Here is a 15,958-nt window from a genome sequence, read left to right as displayed (position 1 = left end):
CCTGGCAAAAACCAGACCTGAGGATAAATGGTACAGATTACAAGATGCAGAACAACTCCCACACGGCCGCCTTATCTTTGACAGACAAAGGTGCCAAATGCCTTCACTGGAGGAAGACTAATGAATGATCCTAGAAAAACTGGCTCTCCACATGCCAAAGACTGCACCTAGACCCACATCTATCATCATGCACTAAACTAAAGTCAAAATGGATCAAACACTGAAATATTAAAACAGAAACATTAGATCTGCTGGAAGATAAAATAGGTAGAACTCTTAAAAGACGTAAGTATAGGTGAAGACTTCATAAATCAAACATCACCGAGAATCACCAACGATGATGAAGATCTCTAATAAGATGGAGCCTCACCTTAGTAAAACCTTTTTGATAGCAAGAGAAATTACCAACAGGTGGAAGACATAATCCACAGTGTGTTAAAAAAATTCTGCCACCTGTTCCTCAGACAAAAAGCCGTTAACTGGAGTATATAAAGAATTAAAAAATCAGAGCCCCCAAACTTAAAGACCCAGCGCAAACATGGGCATCTGAGATGAACACACACTGCTCAGGTGAAGAACAGAAACGGCCAATAAACACATGAAAAGGCGCTCACATCACTGCGCATTCTACAGAATGCAGATTTAACCACACTGAGACCCACCGCACCCCGAAAGAATGGCTGTCATCGAGAAATCACCAAGAACCAGTGCGGGCGGGCTGCGGGGAAGGCCTGTCTCCACTGTCCGTGGGGGTGCGAAGCGTGCAGACACCGGGAGTCAGCGCGGAGCTCCTCACAGCAGAGCCTAGGCCCAGAGGCCCGCTCAGCCTAGCCATTCCTCCTCCTGGCATCTCCTGGAGGAACTAAAGCACCACAGCACAGCTGTGTGCGCCACCAAGTGGACAGCAGCACAGTTGGTGAGGGCTAGATGTCTATAAATAGCCTTGGAAGCAGCCCAAATGGCACCAACTGATGAACGAGGCAGGAAGGTGTGGCTGTGGTCTACAATGAAGTACTACTCTGCCATAAAGAAGGGCAGGCCTGAGCCAGTCCAGCTAAACGGGTGCACTTGCAGGGCAAGCCCGCACACAAAATGAACCAGATCACGGGCAGACACCCACTGTTCCTCAGTGTGGGACACTCAAAGTACAAATGAGGATCAAGACGCGTAAAATGTACTGTGAACTAGGAAGAAAATCTCCAAATGGGAAGGGGAGCTAGGGATGGAGAAGGGAAAGAAAACAATGAGGAGGGAGGAAAGAAACATGGCAAGGCACTGCTGTAAACGGGGAGGAGGGCACGGGGGAGGGCGGGGGAGGGTCGAGTCGCGTCACGGACAGGTCCGGGTCCCCTATGACAAACGGGATCAGTCTGTGTGCCTAAAGTGTACAATCAACATCATTTAAATTAAAAAAACTTTCTAAAAGAGCCAAGAAAGGCACACCCATGTTTACAGCCTCGCAGTTAGTGACAGCCACATCTTGGAAGCTGCCCAAAGGCCCAGCAACTGCTGGATGAATAAAAATGTTCTTCTCCAACACAGTGGTGCGTTACTCTGCCAGAAAGATATGTTTTCTTTCTAAAATGTGCCAATAAAATCTGATTGAAAAATAAATAAACAAATTGAAAGAACAACAGAATGACTGAATGCCAAGGAAGGGACCTGCCCTGTGGTGCTGGGTAACACGCTCCTGCAGCCTCGGCCGCCAGCGCACTGCACGGGGCAGTCTCACGGGGTGGAGGCCAGGCCTCCTGAAGGACGGTCACGGAGCATGGCCTGTCCTGGAAGTGTGAGCGCAGCCTGTGTGCCTGCCAACACTGACCGTTTCTCGCCCTCAGTGACCTGTGACCCCAGGCCCCCTCGGAGGGAAAGAGTCCCAGCAATGAGTGCTCGGTGCAAAGCAGACCGCGGCCACAGCGAAGCCCCCTGCCCCGTACTCTGCACAGGACGAGCCCCCGGCACTGGGCGCCCCCAGGCTCGGCAGCAAGAGTGGGCCGGCGGGGCAGCCTTCCCCAGAGACACCGGAATGGGGATGCTCATTGCTTTACTCAGCCTCTCTGCGTTCCCTAGTGGATCCGTTTTTACAAATCAGAAAGGAGGGTGTCCAGTAGCGGCCCTCTCCCCGCAGGGCTGCTAGGCCAGTGCTCTAACACTGCGGCCACCGGGGCAGCAGCATCGCAGAGCCAGCCGAGGAGCAGCGGACCGACCCACACCCCACGGAACGTGAGCTACAACAATACAGCCTCGCCCTGTTTCTAAAAGCAGACCTCTGCCAAGCAATAAGCAGGGAAATGCTTCACGCAGAATCACTATTTATTATGAAAGCAACACCTCACCATTTTCAGCGTTAAGAATCTAACAGGCAACTGGGCGTGGTGGCGCACGCTGTAACCCCGTCACATGGGGGCCTGATGCAGGAGGACCCTTGCAATCAGCAGAATCGGTGGAGACCAGCAGGGGCTACAGAGTGAGCGCAGAGCCAGCCTAATCTGCACATTGAGACCCTGTCTCAAAAAGTCAAAAAAAAAACAAAGCGGCACTGGCCCGGCGGCAGTGCACGCCTGTAATTCTAGCACACATGAGGCCGAGGCAGGAACAACACCGTGGGTTCGAGGGTAACTTGGGCTCATAGTGAGTCTGAGGCCACCTGCACTACACAGTGAGACCGTGTCTCAAAAAAACACCAAAAACAAAAAATCAAAACAAAAAACCACTAACACGCATTTTACACGAGCCTCTTCACCTTTTAAAAGAAGCAGATAGAAATGTTCACATCGGAGACAGTGTGTTCAAAATACATGAGCACGCCACCCACCCGTGTCAGAGGCCGATCCATCAGAAGCCAGCTGAGGTCCGGCTGCGGGCCATCTGTGCTCTGAAGAGGTTTGTGCAAACTGCAGATTGTGGGGCCCCGTGAAACCTGCTCCGAGCTGACTAACGCGGGGAGGAGAGCAGGCAACAAGCGCACCTGAGCCGCCTGGGTGCCGCCGGATGTCTGAGAGCCGCTCGCTGCAGGAGTGGCCTCTCCCCAACGAAGCGCTCTTTTGGAACGCCTCCAGGTCTCCAAAGCACCAGGGCAGCCAGCACCAGAGACATGGGCCTTCAGGAAGCTGCGCACGCCTGTCTCGGCTGTGAGGTAAGGGAGGACCCGGAGGAGGACTGAAGACACTCTCCAAAGCAGCCACACTCTGCACCTGCAGACTGCTACACCGTGAGCATGGGAACAACTGGCCCGTGGAAAAAGCTTTAGAAACATGTACCCGTGACTTCAACGCCACGTCCACCTGTCAGGCTGGCCTCAAACTCACGGTGGTTCTCCTGCCTCAGCTTCCCAAATGCCGGAACTACAGGCATGTACCACCATGCCTGGCCCCACTAAATTTGACTGAACAATAAAAAAGAAACCCAACCAAGTGGAGAGATGCAGCATTCTTGACTGGGAAGACGGGACAGTAAAGATGGCAATTCTCAGCAAATGTTATTGATTAAAAAGAAAATCAATCTTACCAAAACCTAAACATTTTCCCTCCTTTGGTTTTCTTGAGACAGGGTCTTGCTATGTAATTCAAGCTGGTCTTGAACTCACTCTGCAGCCCAGGTTGGCCTTGAATTCATGGCAAACCTCCTGCCTCAGCCTTCTGAGTGCTGGGATTCCAGTGTTTGCTATCCCTAGCTCCGCCCTATCAAAACCTTAATGAAATCAAAAGACAGGCTATGAAGAGCTGACGACAAAGCCCATGAACAAGCGGGTGCAAAGCCGAGAAACACAGCTGCCCGCTCTGAGCGCCTGCCCTCGTCTCCCGGGCCTACGCTAACAAACCCTTCTCTCGTCTCTTACTACCGAAGCCGGAAAACTCGGCTTTTTTCCACAGGTGGAGTCAGTGAACCTGCAACCTGATTTTAGGAGACTGGGTGGAACCCCTCATTTCAATCTTGGGGACCCACAGACCCAGCCCAGTGACAGCCATCTTGGCCACCAAGTGGGACCTTGAGATGTGTGCACTTCAGATACCTGGACTTTGGTTTGACTGTCAAAAGATCGTGGTTCTTCAAAAAGATGGAGCCTGCTGGGCGTGGTGGCACATGCCTGGAATCCCAGCACTCAGCAGGCTGGCAGGGGGACACCAGGAGCTCAAGGTCACCTAGGTTACACCAAGGCAGAGGACAGCCCGAAAGGCTTGGCAAGAGCCTGCCTCACAGAAACCAATGAGTCAAAAGATGGACCCCAACATTCCTAAGTCTCCTTTGGACCAGCCAGGAAGGGCCCTTGGTCCCTGGCCAGGCAGGATCAATGCCCCTCCTCGGCCGGCGGCAGGTGCTGAAGCCCACCTCTGGGTAAGGGTAAGGGACCAGGGTCTGGGGTGGGGGCGAAGGAGGACAGCAGTGGAAATGTCGGCTCGGGTCTGTGGACAGGGAAGAACGAAACGGGGGCCACCAGGCTTTATCAAAGAAACTAGAAAGTCGTACTAAAGGCATTTGCCTCTGCAGTTAGATTCGCTAGCTAATCCCAACTAAAGGAGTCAAAATCTTACTGGAAGAATTCCTTCCGTAGCAATTAGAAGCACAAAGGTAGAAGAGAAAAACCAGATACAAAACAGCGTGAGACAGCGCAGATGGCGAAGGATCTACCACAAAGAAAGGAAGGCTGTCCAATGAGCAGACCGGCCAGAGCCGGCCACGCTGACAGGCAGACCCGAGGGAGCCAGGTGCGTGACACAGGGTGGCCGCTCCTCACGACAGAGTGCAAAGGAGGCAAGGGCGGCTGCCCAACGGAAAGGACCCTCTTATTACACAAACACACGCTCACTCCAGGGTCACTCATCTCTGCACTAAACACACACACCCCCGACCTCACCTCTAAGCAACCTCCTCCTAACCAACCTGGAAATCCAGATGTAAGTCCCTGACAAGAACAAAGGCAGGAGAAAATCAAAGACCACCGCAGGGAAAGTGCACCTGGGACCAGCCCACGGTAGCCAGGAATCCAGACTGCGGCAGGTTCCCAGGACCCCCTGGAAGGAAGGGCCCGGACCCCAGCACAAGCCAGGCGCGAAGGCTCTCGAGGCCACCCTTTTCTGGGCCCTGCCCTCTCTCCAAGGCAGCCTGCCTGTCCTCCGTACAGGGAAATCACCGCCTTTCTAATTCACTTCTGCTGCTGAGTTCTCAATGCTGGCCAGCTGCTCAACTCCTAAAACTGGGTGAAGGAGACAAAGGGATCAAGGCTTTTTAAGACTGTACTTTTAAGGAAAAAGACAAGCCCAGTTTATTCATTTTTCTTTTTTCTCTCTCTTTGCCCAAAACAGCAAAGCTGGGCAACTCCCGTTATAGCTGTAAAGGGGTCTGGCTTCCCGTTCTTCCTGCAAATGGGCCTTTCATCAGCGGCGGACCTCCCTTTCGGGGCCCCCATCGTGTCACTGTGATGAGCTGGCTTCTCCTAGCACCAGGGCGGACTGAGCCCACTAAGCCCCGCAGCCCGCTGCACCCACACAGCTCCCTGCACGGCGCCCCCTCTGAGCACCTGCGCTCCTCTCTTGAGTGCGTCCAAATCTCTGTTACAAATCCTTCTTGTGTCTCTTTAAAAAATAAACAACAACAACAACAGCAAACCCCACAAACATTAAGTGAATGAAACAACAGAACCCTCCAAGTATCCAGCGTACCACGAAGGAATGGAACCAGGGGAGGCGCCAACCAAAACCAAGGAACAGGCACAACACACTCCTTTCCCTGTGTCGCATGCGTGTGCAACGCGGGCTTCCTGGCCCAAACATGCACACACACAGGCTTCCCCCAAGGCATGTGGTTCTGCTTTTGAAATGGTTTCTGTAAACCGTGTGAAGGAGGGCTTCTTTTAAGACTATGCCCAGACATGAACTTAGGCAAGGGACACACATCCGAAACCACGCAGGACCACAGACGCTGCAGAGAGGGGCCACGACAGTGCTGCCTCCAACCCCGGCCAGCTCTGACCGCACAGACCTCTGCAGGGACACCCAGGGCCTCCCCTGTGATGCCCTCCGCTCAGCTCTGACACTCCTTTACACAGGCCTGTTCACCGGGAACACAGCGCCCCTTTCTATGGGCAGCAGTTTGTCCCCACGTTACTGTACAGGGACAGATCCGTCAGCCCCCTGTGGCCGCCGTAGAGACCCCAGCTGGCATAGGCTTGCACCGGCATGCACACAGCGCAGACGACCTGCAGCGAGCGACAGGTGTCAGGGCAGATGTGTGCTTCCTTGGCCACCTATAAGATGGCATGTGGACGGTTGGGGATTTAGCTCTGCGGCTCAAGTTGGCCTGCCTGGTAACTGCATGGTTGTGAGTTCGATCCCTGGCACCAAACAAAACAAAAACAATCTGGGGAGGGTGAGGTCAGGTGACAGCCACGGCATCTGGCATTTCAGGAAAACTAGGGCTCCCTCTACTGCAGACAGCTAAGTTAGGCGGAAATCGAGCAGGCAGTCAGACGGGGCTGGGCCCTCGAGGGAGCCATGCGGAAGACGGGAGCCATCAGGACTGCGGCTGGAGGTGCATCTGGTCACAATGGCTAGCTTCACGTACTTCTCAACCGAGGGATGACTGGAGGCGTGGGTTACTGCTATCGCCCTTTTGAGATTTCCTCTCCTCTCGTTAGGGGTGGGCCATCCTCTCCCACCTACTACGATTAAGACTAAAGCCAGGACTCAGACTACAGATTGTTCACAACGGTTAATGATGTCGCCTGTGTACCCCTGCTACATTAGATCAACCTCACGTAAGCAACTGCACTTGCAATCCTATTGGTTATCACAGTTGTGACCCACGTTGCACCCACCGCGTGGTTTTGCTCTATAAAACTTGCTCGGTGGAAACCCATTGGGGACCCTGCTGTCTCTCAAGAGCTGGTCCTGGCCCCCAGGCCCCTCCTCCACCGACCCACAAAGGTGTAGTCTGTGTCCCAGCAGACAGGGTGCGGCTGTGCCCAGCCCCACCAGAAGGGTGAGGCTGCTCCGCCCGCTCTGCCCAGCTGCAGCTCTCTGCACCCACATGACACTCCCTGCCCCTAAGCAGCATAGCTCCCAGGGGATGGCTACCTCAGAGCAGAGCAGCCTTCAGGGACAAACTGCCGGCCCATCAGAGGAGCTGCACTAAATAAACAGAACATGACAATGCCTCGGTGACAGTAGGGACAGGAGACATCGGAAGGCACTGCTGGCCCCAGCCAGTCCTGGCGATGCTTTATCGAGCCCTGCCAGGCAGCCCCCTCCAGGCCCGGGCATCCCTGCGTCCGTCCTGCCACTGCGCAGTCCAGTCTCCGGGCCTCTGTCCAGCGCTTACCTGACTTGCTCCCAGGTCTTCGTGGCCAGGTGCAGGACCCAGAGGTCCTTGTAGTGGTAGAACTGCTCCCCGTCGGGGGAGGCAAACTCCCCTCCGAAGATCCACAGCTGTCCTCCGCCCTGAGGCACCACCACCGCCTGTCAGGGGACGATGAGTCAGTCCAGCCACACAGCGGCACAGAAAGGACAGCAGGGCCCCACGCGGGGGCGGGGACCCCACTCAGCCACCATCCTCTCCCGACTCCAAGAGAAGCTTGCTGCAGAAACCCTCCTGGCTATCCCCTCCTCAGACTCTAAAACACTTTCACGTGGTCCCAGGTAACAACGTGGACTTCCACGGATATTAGGGCAACGCCAACAGCCCGTTAACATGGACAGGTCCTTCGAAGGCTAACATTAGTTATAACAGAAGTAAGAGCACACTCTATAAAGTGTCTACACTAAAGCTGCTCTGGTCCTCTCAGTCCTTCCCCAGCTGGAAAGCAATGCCCACCTGCCTACAAGTACCACAAGAAATAAACACACACGGAACCTGAAATGTTACAGAATGGTTTTGTACTGCGTGGGTCCTAACGGAAAGAAAAAAGCACTTGCAAATGATAGCACAAACAGGAATAATGAAATACTTTTTGATACAGAAAATCTCTCTACTTGCCATCTGTTTTAAAGAGGACAGATTTCCTTCTCGACACAAAGGCAGCCTGGGCCCTACACATGTGACAGCGCTGTCCTCTGGAGCCAGGGATGACATGGCATGAGACAGCAGCTTGCTCCCGTGCTTGCCTCGGCAGCACACACACTAAGACATCTTGTCCGGGATTCTCGGTGGAAATCCGTTTCCACCCAAGCATGGCAGGACACCAGGGGACACAGCTCAGCAGCACAGCACTTGCCTGGCAAGCGTGACATCCTGAGTCCAATTCCCAGCACCAAAAAGTGAAGGAAAAAGGACACCAAAGAGGCCACACCGTTACCAGAACACAGCTCATCTGCCTCCAGCCAGATGCGGCACCCTCCCAGCCTGGACTGCCCACCCTCTCTGCACCGTCCAACTCCTGAACCATGTCACACTTACAGCTCTGCTGCGTCTGACCATTTAAATAACAGGCTAAATGAAAGCACCAGCCACCCTTTCCATATGGACAGTGCAGACGTCCAGGTGGTGATCTGGAAGGAGCCTTTAACCTGGCTCGTGACCCTGTTCTCCTGGGACGGAGGAGCCTTACGCGGCCACGTGCTCAGGTCCCTGTGCAGCACCCACAGAAGCCGTCTCAGAGGCTGTGTGCTTCCCAGGCGTTTGTCTGGGTTCACCTGTTTAAAGGCCTTAAGTTCACGACTCTCCTCCCAAAGCCTACATAAGCAATCAGTGGGGCACACAGGAAAACACAAGAAAACACAGATGCTGGTAACAGAACCTTGCACCAGCTGTGACTTCCCTGAGGCAAACGTGACACCTTCAGGACCCAACAAGGCCCAAAACACCTCCCAGGAGAGCAGGCGTCTCCTGCTGCTGTCCCTCAGCACCCGGGACGGGGCCTGGCCCTGGGACACTCGGTGGCCACTTCTTCAAAGCTTAGACTTGGATTGGAAGGACTCCGTGGGGCCCAGTGGGATGGGAATCAGCTCTTCCGCAGCTGTAGGCTAACGCGTCCATGCTCAGCTGGACACCACACCGTCCCCATCACCACTCACCACTCACCAGTGCACTGGACATGGGAGGGGAAGGAGAGCTGAGGGTCAGTACTGCGGTTACCTGGTGAGCACAGCGCCTCGGCGGCGGGCCAGGGATCTCAACCTTCGTCCAGGTGTCCTTTCTGATATTGTAGGTGTAGAGCTCATTATACACAAAAGTCTGCAGGAAGGAAGAGGAGGTCAGTGTCACAAAGGACATGCTGGGCCAGTGACAGGAAGCTGCTCGGATGCTGGCAGTCACCGGAGTTCTCTGGGAAGTCTGTCTCCTAGAGCAGCGTGCTTTTGACCACTGCAAGCTGACCGTGGGCAGGTCTGAAGACACTCGAGCGAGAAGACAGATGCTCCTCAATGTGCCTCATACGCTGACAAGGCATTCAATACCCCTAACCTCCAGACCCCCACAGCTTAGCCAAGCTGACCCTAAAACACTGACATTAGCCTACAGCTGGGCAAACCAACCAGGCACAGTGTATCTTATACTAGAGTGTGATCTCTCACGCCACGGACTGAACACTGCTCCAAAGGTAAAGCCAGAATGGTTAAGCAGGGACTCTTTCCCAACGTCCTAAGGTCAAGGATTTTAAGCAGAAACTTCATTAAGCCAGAGACCAGAGCACAAAGAGAAAGGCCCAGTGCCCTGGCTGACTGACTTCTAAGGCCCGAGCGCCTGGCTGCACAGTCAGCCGCTCACTCTGCCTCCAGCCCGGGCTCCATAAATGCAGGAAAATTCGAAGAGGACGCTGGGGCAGATGCACAGAGACCCTCGAGGCTCCAAGGACTTGAGATCACACGTCTCACCTGCTTCACATGCAAGTCTGAAAGAGGGCTTTGGGGCCTGCTGAGAAACCTTAGGCCCACAACTGCTCAGCAGTTTCTGTCTCCAAAACAACCCTGAGGACTCGAGGCGTAGTTCAGGCAGAGAGCCCTTGCCAAGCCAGTGCAAGGCCCTGGGGCCCATGCCCAGCACCCCCAATGAGACCTCTTTGAAAGCTAACTGTGAAGAGTCAGCACAAGGAGGATGAGGGGACAGGCCCACCTCCAACAGGCACGACTAGAGGGGACACTGGGATTCAGCAGGGCCAGGGACCTTGCAGAACCAAGGCAAGCAGGCACCCGGCCTCAAGGGGACTGCTGACACGCAAGGATGCCCTGCATCACACCTGACACTCAGGAGGGGGATACAGTAGAGGGAAGTGAAAGGACCATGAGAATCTATATTATGACTTTAACTTTACTCCAAATGACACCCTGGAAAGTTGGAAGGAGAAGAAAAAAATATATACTTTACTTTTTGGCCATTGAAATATTCACCTCCGAAAAGGATTAGTTCATCTTTCTCAGGATGTGCGGAGAGGGAGGCATTCAACCTGCAGAGAGGAGAACAGCCGTGAGCACGGCCCGCTCGCCCGCCTGCGGGGCCTCCGCCCCAGTGCAGCCTCCCCGAGGCCAGAGACAGACGGCCTGGGCCTCAGGACGGGCCTGGGCCTCAGGACGAACCTGAGCTGCTGGCCGCCAGCCTCCTGCTCCGGACAGCTGGCTGCCTCCCTCAGAACCGGCTAGGGACGTCGCGGCCGGGAGAAGCCTAGGCCTGACTTCCGAACCCCATCTCCACACCTGGACCGTTTGCAGGGTCCTGTCTCCCACGTCACAGTCAAAACTGTTCCCCAGCTCCGGCCTGGAAGGATTTCAACCATGTGCCGGACGCCCCAATGTAGAAAATGCTGCTAACTTATACTTACTTGATACACCAGGACAAAAGTCCAAATGTGTATATTCTGCCTATTTCAGTAGAAGGCTGGAAAAGATAGAGAGACCACAGGAGGCCATCGCTGGGAAGTGCCCGCAATCAGAATCCTGGCAGGGCTGTCCACACCTCTTAGTCAGCCTCTCAAAACAGTAAACCCTGAGCTGTGCACAGTGGCGGCACCGCAGCCCGTGAGGTTTCCCTGGGTGCGTGTATTGCTAACTGGAAACTTTCCCCAACACCCGCCATGACGACCATGGGGCCTCGGAGGGGCTGACACAGTCTTCCGATGTGACCTCCCGAGGGCTGCCTCACAGGCTGTGACAGCCGCACTGAGAGACGCGGCCTCCAAGTCTAACTTTATTCTGAAGTAAACAAAGCACGATTCCGTAACTACGCGAAGCAGGCGCAGATGCGCGCCCAGCTGACACTTCCCCACCTGCCCCACGGCGCTTCCCAGGTTCCTAGCATGCCACATTCTGCGTGCTCTGGCCCGTGAGCAGCCAAGAGAAGAGTTACAAGGCCCTGAACTCCTGGTTAACAGAACTCAGAAGCTGGGGAGAAGCCACATGGAGAGCAAAGCCTGCTCCCTTCCCTGCCCCAAGGGGGTGTGAAACCCTGCAAGAATTCAGTGTATCCGAACTTTTCCTAACTGATACATTCGTTTAAAATGGCTCAGCCAGGTGTGGTACACTCCTGCAATCGCAGCAGGAGGACCACAGCAAGTTCACGACCAGCCTGGGCTACAAAGTGAAGTCAAGGCCAGCCTGACCTGCACAGCAAGACTTGTGTCAAAAAGACAAAAAATTAAAAACTAAAAAATAAAGTAAAATAAATGGCCTTACACACAGATTGATGTATGTATGCATGTAATACATGCAGTGGGGACTGAACCCAAGCCCTGCACACGAGATACATTCCCCGCTCATTTTACTTAAACTTTTAAATTCCGAAACAGAAGAGTCTTGCTAAATTGCCCAACCAGGGCTCAAAGTCATGATCGTGCTGCCTGATCATGCTAGAGTGCTGGGATTGCAGGTGCCTGGCACAAGACCCAGAAAAACTTATGTTCAGCAGACTTTTCACCTGCAAATTCAGGAGCATTAGGAGTAAACAGGGCACGATCCTATGATGCGCAGCACAATGTGGCCTAACGCTCAGGTCCCAGGTCGTCTGGGGACGCTGTAAGGACTTGAGCCCTCCGTCTGGCACAGGTGCAGACAGAGCTGTATTTACGTAGCTTTGACTTAGCTGCAGTGAATCACACACGTCTGGTGAGCCCAGCGGAGAGGGATGTAAACAGATGATAACGGCACACATAGGCATGAGCCACACAGACGCGGCTGGTCTTCCTTGCTGCTGCCTGCCTGGCACTGGTACCTGCCTCACGTGCCTTCTTTTTCCTGGGGATCACACCTGCAAAGTGCAGCTCCAGGCACCCAGCCACGACACATGGTGACTCTTCCGTTTTCAACCTGGATGTGCACTGTTAAATACCCCGGAACCAGCAAAGCTCACTGAGCCTTCGTACCCAGGCAGACCCCCGGGAAAGCAGCCTTCTGGGAAACCTCCCCCATGCCACCGCAGGACAGCCGAGCTGACACGGGAACACGCAGCAGGTGTCAGTGAGGAAGATGTCCCAAGGGCTGGTCATTTAGGAAAACATGGTGCTGACGGAAAGCAGCTTTCCAATTCATAAAAGGACAGGAAATGCTCAAAGTCATGAGGCAAAGAAGTCAGCCTTCTTACCGTGCAGACGGCGGGGCGCAGGGCGTCTCTGTGATCTTCGTCTTTCTGGCGTCCAGAGTCTGGAAATGGGCAATGAGGGCTTCCAGGTCATCCTAGGGGCGCACAAGCAGCCCGAGGTGAGATTCTTTGAAACCCACCATGGAGGCAAACGGCTGGTCCGCTTTCCTCCTGTGTCAATATGCAGTCTCATGGGCATCCCAACAAGCTCTGCAGGCTCTGAAATGCACTGAACCTGACGCATGGAGGAAACATTCAGTGCTCTTACGCTGGGCACACTCAGAGCTTGAGTTCGAAGGCATCTGCTTGCAGGTGCCGATGCAAACATTCCCGGGAGTGACCTCATAACAGGTCCCTCGGGCTCCTATGCGCGTTCCGTGTAGACAAGCCCACTTGACTGCAGCTGTTGACACCAGGCCTGCCCACCTACTGGTGGATGTATGGCCTGGCTGTCACTGGAAAGTGACCTGAACTGTCACCTCGTCCCTTCCCTAGGCATCTCCTGCCTGCCCCTCAGTCTCAGGCCGGATGTCAACCCTTGCAGGTTGGAGGCATTCCCTTCAGGACACCCTGCTTGCTATTTTAAAGCTGTGAAGCACTTAACACACAGGAAGATGTCAAATGAATGGAAAACTCTTCCGTACACCCACTAGCTCAAGGAAGACAACACCATCCAGAAAACTGATGCTGCATTCGAACCCCACAGCTCACAAAGAACCCCTATCTTGCTCTCCATTCTTTAATTCCAACAGACGGCATCATGCTGTGTATCCAAGCACCTGCGTTCTGGCCAGCGCGGCCCAGCAAACCACTCACTTACTGCTCCGTCCCTCACAGCTTCCTGTCCACCTTCCTGCTGAAGGCCTTGAAGGTGAAATCCAGTCTTGGAGCTGTTCTTTACACCAGACTCCTGCAGCCCTTCTGCGCCCGCCTCCGTGGGGAGATGACAGCTGCTCTGCAGCACCCACTCTCCCGGGAATGGACACACTGGCACCCACAGTGGCTCCCCCATGGATATGCTCAGGAAAGCTCACACACAGGACCATCGTCCTGCTGCTGCCACGTGGCAGACCTGACGGCGGTCCCATGGACCACCGATCCTAACACACAGCACAGCACACTCAAGACCTGTTACTGAGGAAACAGACCTTCACAGAAAGGCCTGGAAGAGGGTCTGCTGCAGGATGAGGAGGAAGGACGGAGTGGGCCGGCATGAGGAGCAGGGGAAAGGGAGAACAGCTGTGTTGGTCCTGGCGCACAGCTGGCACTGCCACCCACCAGTAGGCCACCTCTGCAGCCAACCCACTGGCACGAGGACAAGGAGTCCCACTGTGTCTCTTGTGGGGCAGGCTTGGCTGGCACCTCCCAGACATAGATGGTGAAAGCGAAGGGGTAGAGGAGAGACAGCCATCACTCATCAGGGGAGCTCAGCACCTGAATGTCGTCTCTTCTGCTTCCTGCCAGTTATGAAGCAGCCTCCCATCTTCCACGCTGAACAAATTTCTCCGGACTAGGATGCCTGGCTGTAAACCTAACGTGAGAGGCTGACGCAGGAGGCCATGACTTTGAGGCCAGTCTGGGCTACATAATGAGTTCAAGCCAGCCTGGATTACATAGTAAGATCCATCTCAAAAGGAAAGAAAAGAAGATTAGATTCCTTCTGCACCCCAATCATCCCCAGGACTCGGAAACAAAGGGCTATCACTCCCATGATTAGGCTGTGTTATGTGACACAACTGACTTGGAAAAAGGAGAAGCCAGTTCTGGTGGCACATGCCTGTGATTCCAGCACTTGGAAAGCAGAAGCATTGCCTTGAGTTCAAGGCCAGCCTGGGCTACAGTGAGATACTGTCTCAACACACACACACACACACACACACACACACACACACAAAGAGAGAGACAGAGACAGAGACAGAGACAGAGACAGAGACAGAGACAGGCAGAGTGAGTGTGCTTAATCAGAGCAGCAGTGAATCTAAAGGCTTTTCTGAGAGGGGATCAAGACAGTACATAACATCCCAGGCCAGACACGCTCGCTTTCTTTGAGGAAGCCTCTGTTCAGAGAATAAGAACCAGGCCCCGTGGGAGTTGTGAAGATAAGGAAAAATGATAGTTCACATTTAGTTGCTGAGTGCCTTCTTTGTGCCAAGCTGTTCTTCGGATGCCACACAGCTGAACTGACTTCCTGCACTACCAGCCGAGAGCAGGATCTGCTCCTCTGAGGTCACCCAGCGGCTCACAGTGGAGGCAGTTCAATCTCAGAGTCTGGCTGCAGAGTCTGTGCCTTTACCTGGTCAAGAACCTTGGAAACTTACAGCCTACTGCAAATCAAAGACTTCAAAAGAAAAGCCCAATCCCATTATTACACAGGTAAGGAAGAGGGCAGATGAGTGACTTAGGAAAAGCGGGCACAGGAATGTGGCCAAGAGCTCTGGGTTAGGGACACGTGGTTAGACCCAACTGCACGTGACATCAGGGTTGTATGACTCTGAGCTGTGTAACCTGTTAGTCTCCGTCTTCCCCTCCGGCCAACGACCTAACTCCCACTATTGTGAGGACAAAAGCACAGACCGCGCGGGGACCAGCACACTGCAAACTGCAAACTCGGGCCATCAGGATCGCCCCGCTGAGAGAGGCCGGCGAGCAGCAGCCGCAGAAGGGGCCACGCTCCAACCTTAGGTCAGCACTGACTACCGCAGGTCTGAAGGAAGGGAAGAGAGAGGGGACAGGAAGACGCGACGGCGCGGGTCACCGTCAACCGTGTCAATGGCTTCCTTCAGTATTTCACTTCCCTGTCGCTCTCTCCCCAAGGAGGCTGGGAGGTTTCTCCGTCCTCTTTAGAGAGGATCGGAGGAGTCCAGGGCCTCCGTCCCTAAACCGCACACCTTGCCAAGGAGCCGACCCTCACCCTTGGGTCCTCCACATTAACCGCGGCCCGCCACCTGCCTCCGAGCAGAAAGGGAAGCAAGCAAAGGAGGAACGCTCAGAAGCGCCCTGGATCCAGGACAGGGAAAAGCCCGCGCCGATAACAGGACCGTTCTTTAAGGGGTCTTGGGCTCACGGCGAGCGCGGCTTGGGACTGGCGGGCCGTGCAGGGTGGGAAGAGGGCGGCCGGGCCGGCTCCGCTCTCCGCGCCCCGCGGCCGCCCTGCCGCGACGTCCAGAAGTCGGACCCGGCCAGTCAAACACCGGATCCCACTCACCTCCTCCTTCCGCGAGCGCTTGGACATCTTCTTCTCCATCTTGGCGGCCGTTTTCTCCGCTCCGCGGCCCTTCTTCTTCTCCTTACCCTTCTTGCCCATTGCGCCGGGTGACAGCCTGCGCCTAGACAACACAAGAACCCGGCCCCTGGCCGAAAGCGCGCGTTTGCGGCGCAGCCCGGCGCGCCAAAAGTGCGTCACTTCCGGAAACCCAGTTCCGCTTCCGGCTCGACTAACTGGCAGATTCCCGGAAGCGCC

The 15,958-nt window shown here is 54.7% G+C and overlaps 1 protein-coding gene across 3 annotated transcripts in view; it reads right to left on the bottom strand.

Annotated features, from left to right (window-relative positions):
* The window catches only part of Klhdc4 (kelch domain containing 4), a 37,680-nt gene extending 21,781 nt beyond the window's left edge, over positions 1 to 15,899 (bottom strand). Inside the window, exons 1-5 of one of the 3 annotated variants that reach the window (XM_004999376.4) lie at positions 15,704 to 15,899; positions 12,502 to 12,593; positions 10,297 to 10,375; positions 9,070 to 9,168; positions 7,318 to 7,454 (exon numbers count right to left, since the gene is read on the bottom strand). In XM_004999376.4, coding sequence (XP_004999433.2) covers positions 7,318 to 7,454; positions 9,070 to 9,168; positions 10,297 to 10,375; positions 12,502 to 12,593; positions 15,704 to 15,802 — 506 coding nt within the window. In that variant the 5' untranslated portion in view covers positions 15,803 to 15,899. Of the gene's footprint in view, positions 1 to 7,317; positions 7,455 to 9,069; positions 9,169 to 10,296; positions 10,376 to 12,501; positions 12,594 to 15,703 lie in introns of those variants that run through there. The other 2 variants (XM_004999375.4, XM_063247747.1) reach the window with 2 other exon arrangements.
* Positions 15,900 to 15,958: the final 59 nt, after the last annotated feature.

Source organism: Cavia porcellus, unplaced genomic scaffold, assembly GCF_034190915.1.
Source record: "Cavia porcellus strain 051 isolate PalLab524CR breed Dunkin Hartley unplaced genomic scaffold, mCavPor4.1 scaffold_4, whole genome shotgun sequence".
Taxonomy (NCBI): Eukaryota; Metazoa; Chordata; class Mammalia; order Rodentia; family Caviidae; genus Cavia; species Cavia porcellus.
The sequence above is the reverse complement of the archived record's forward strand: the minus strand, read 5'-3'. Positions and strand labels throughout refer to the sequence as shown.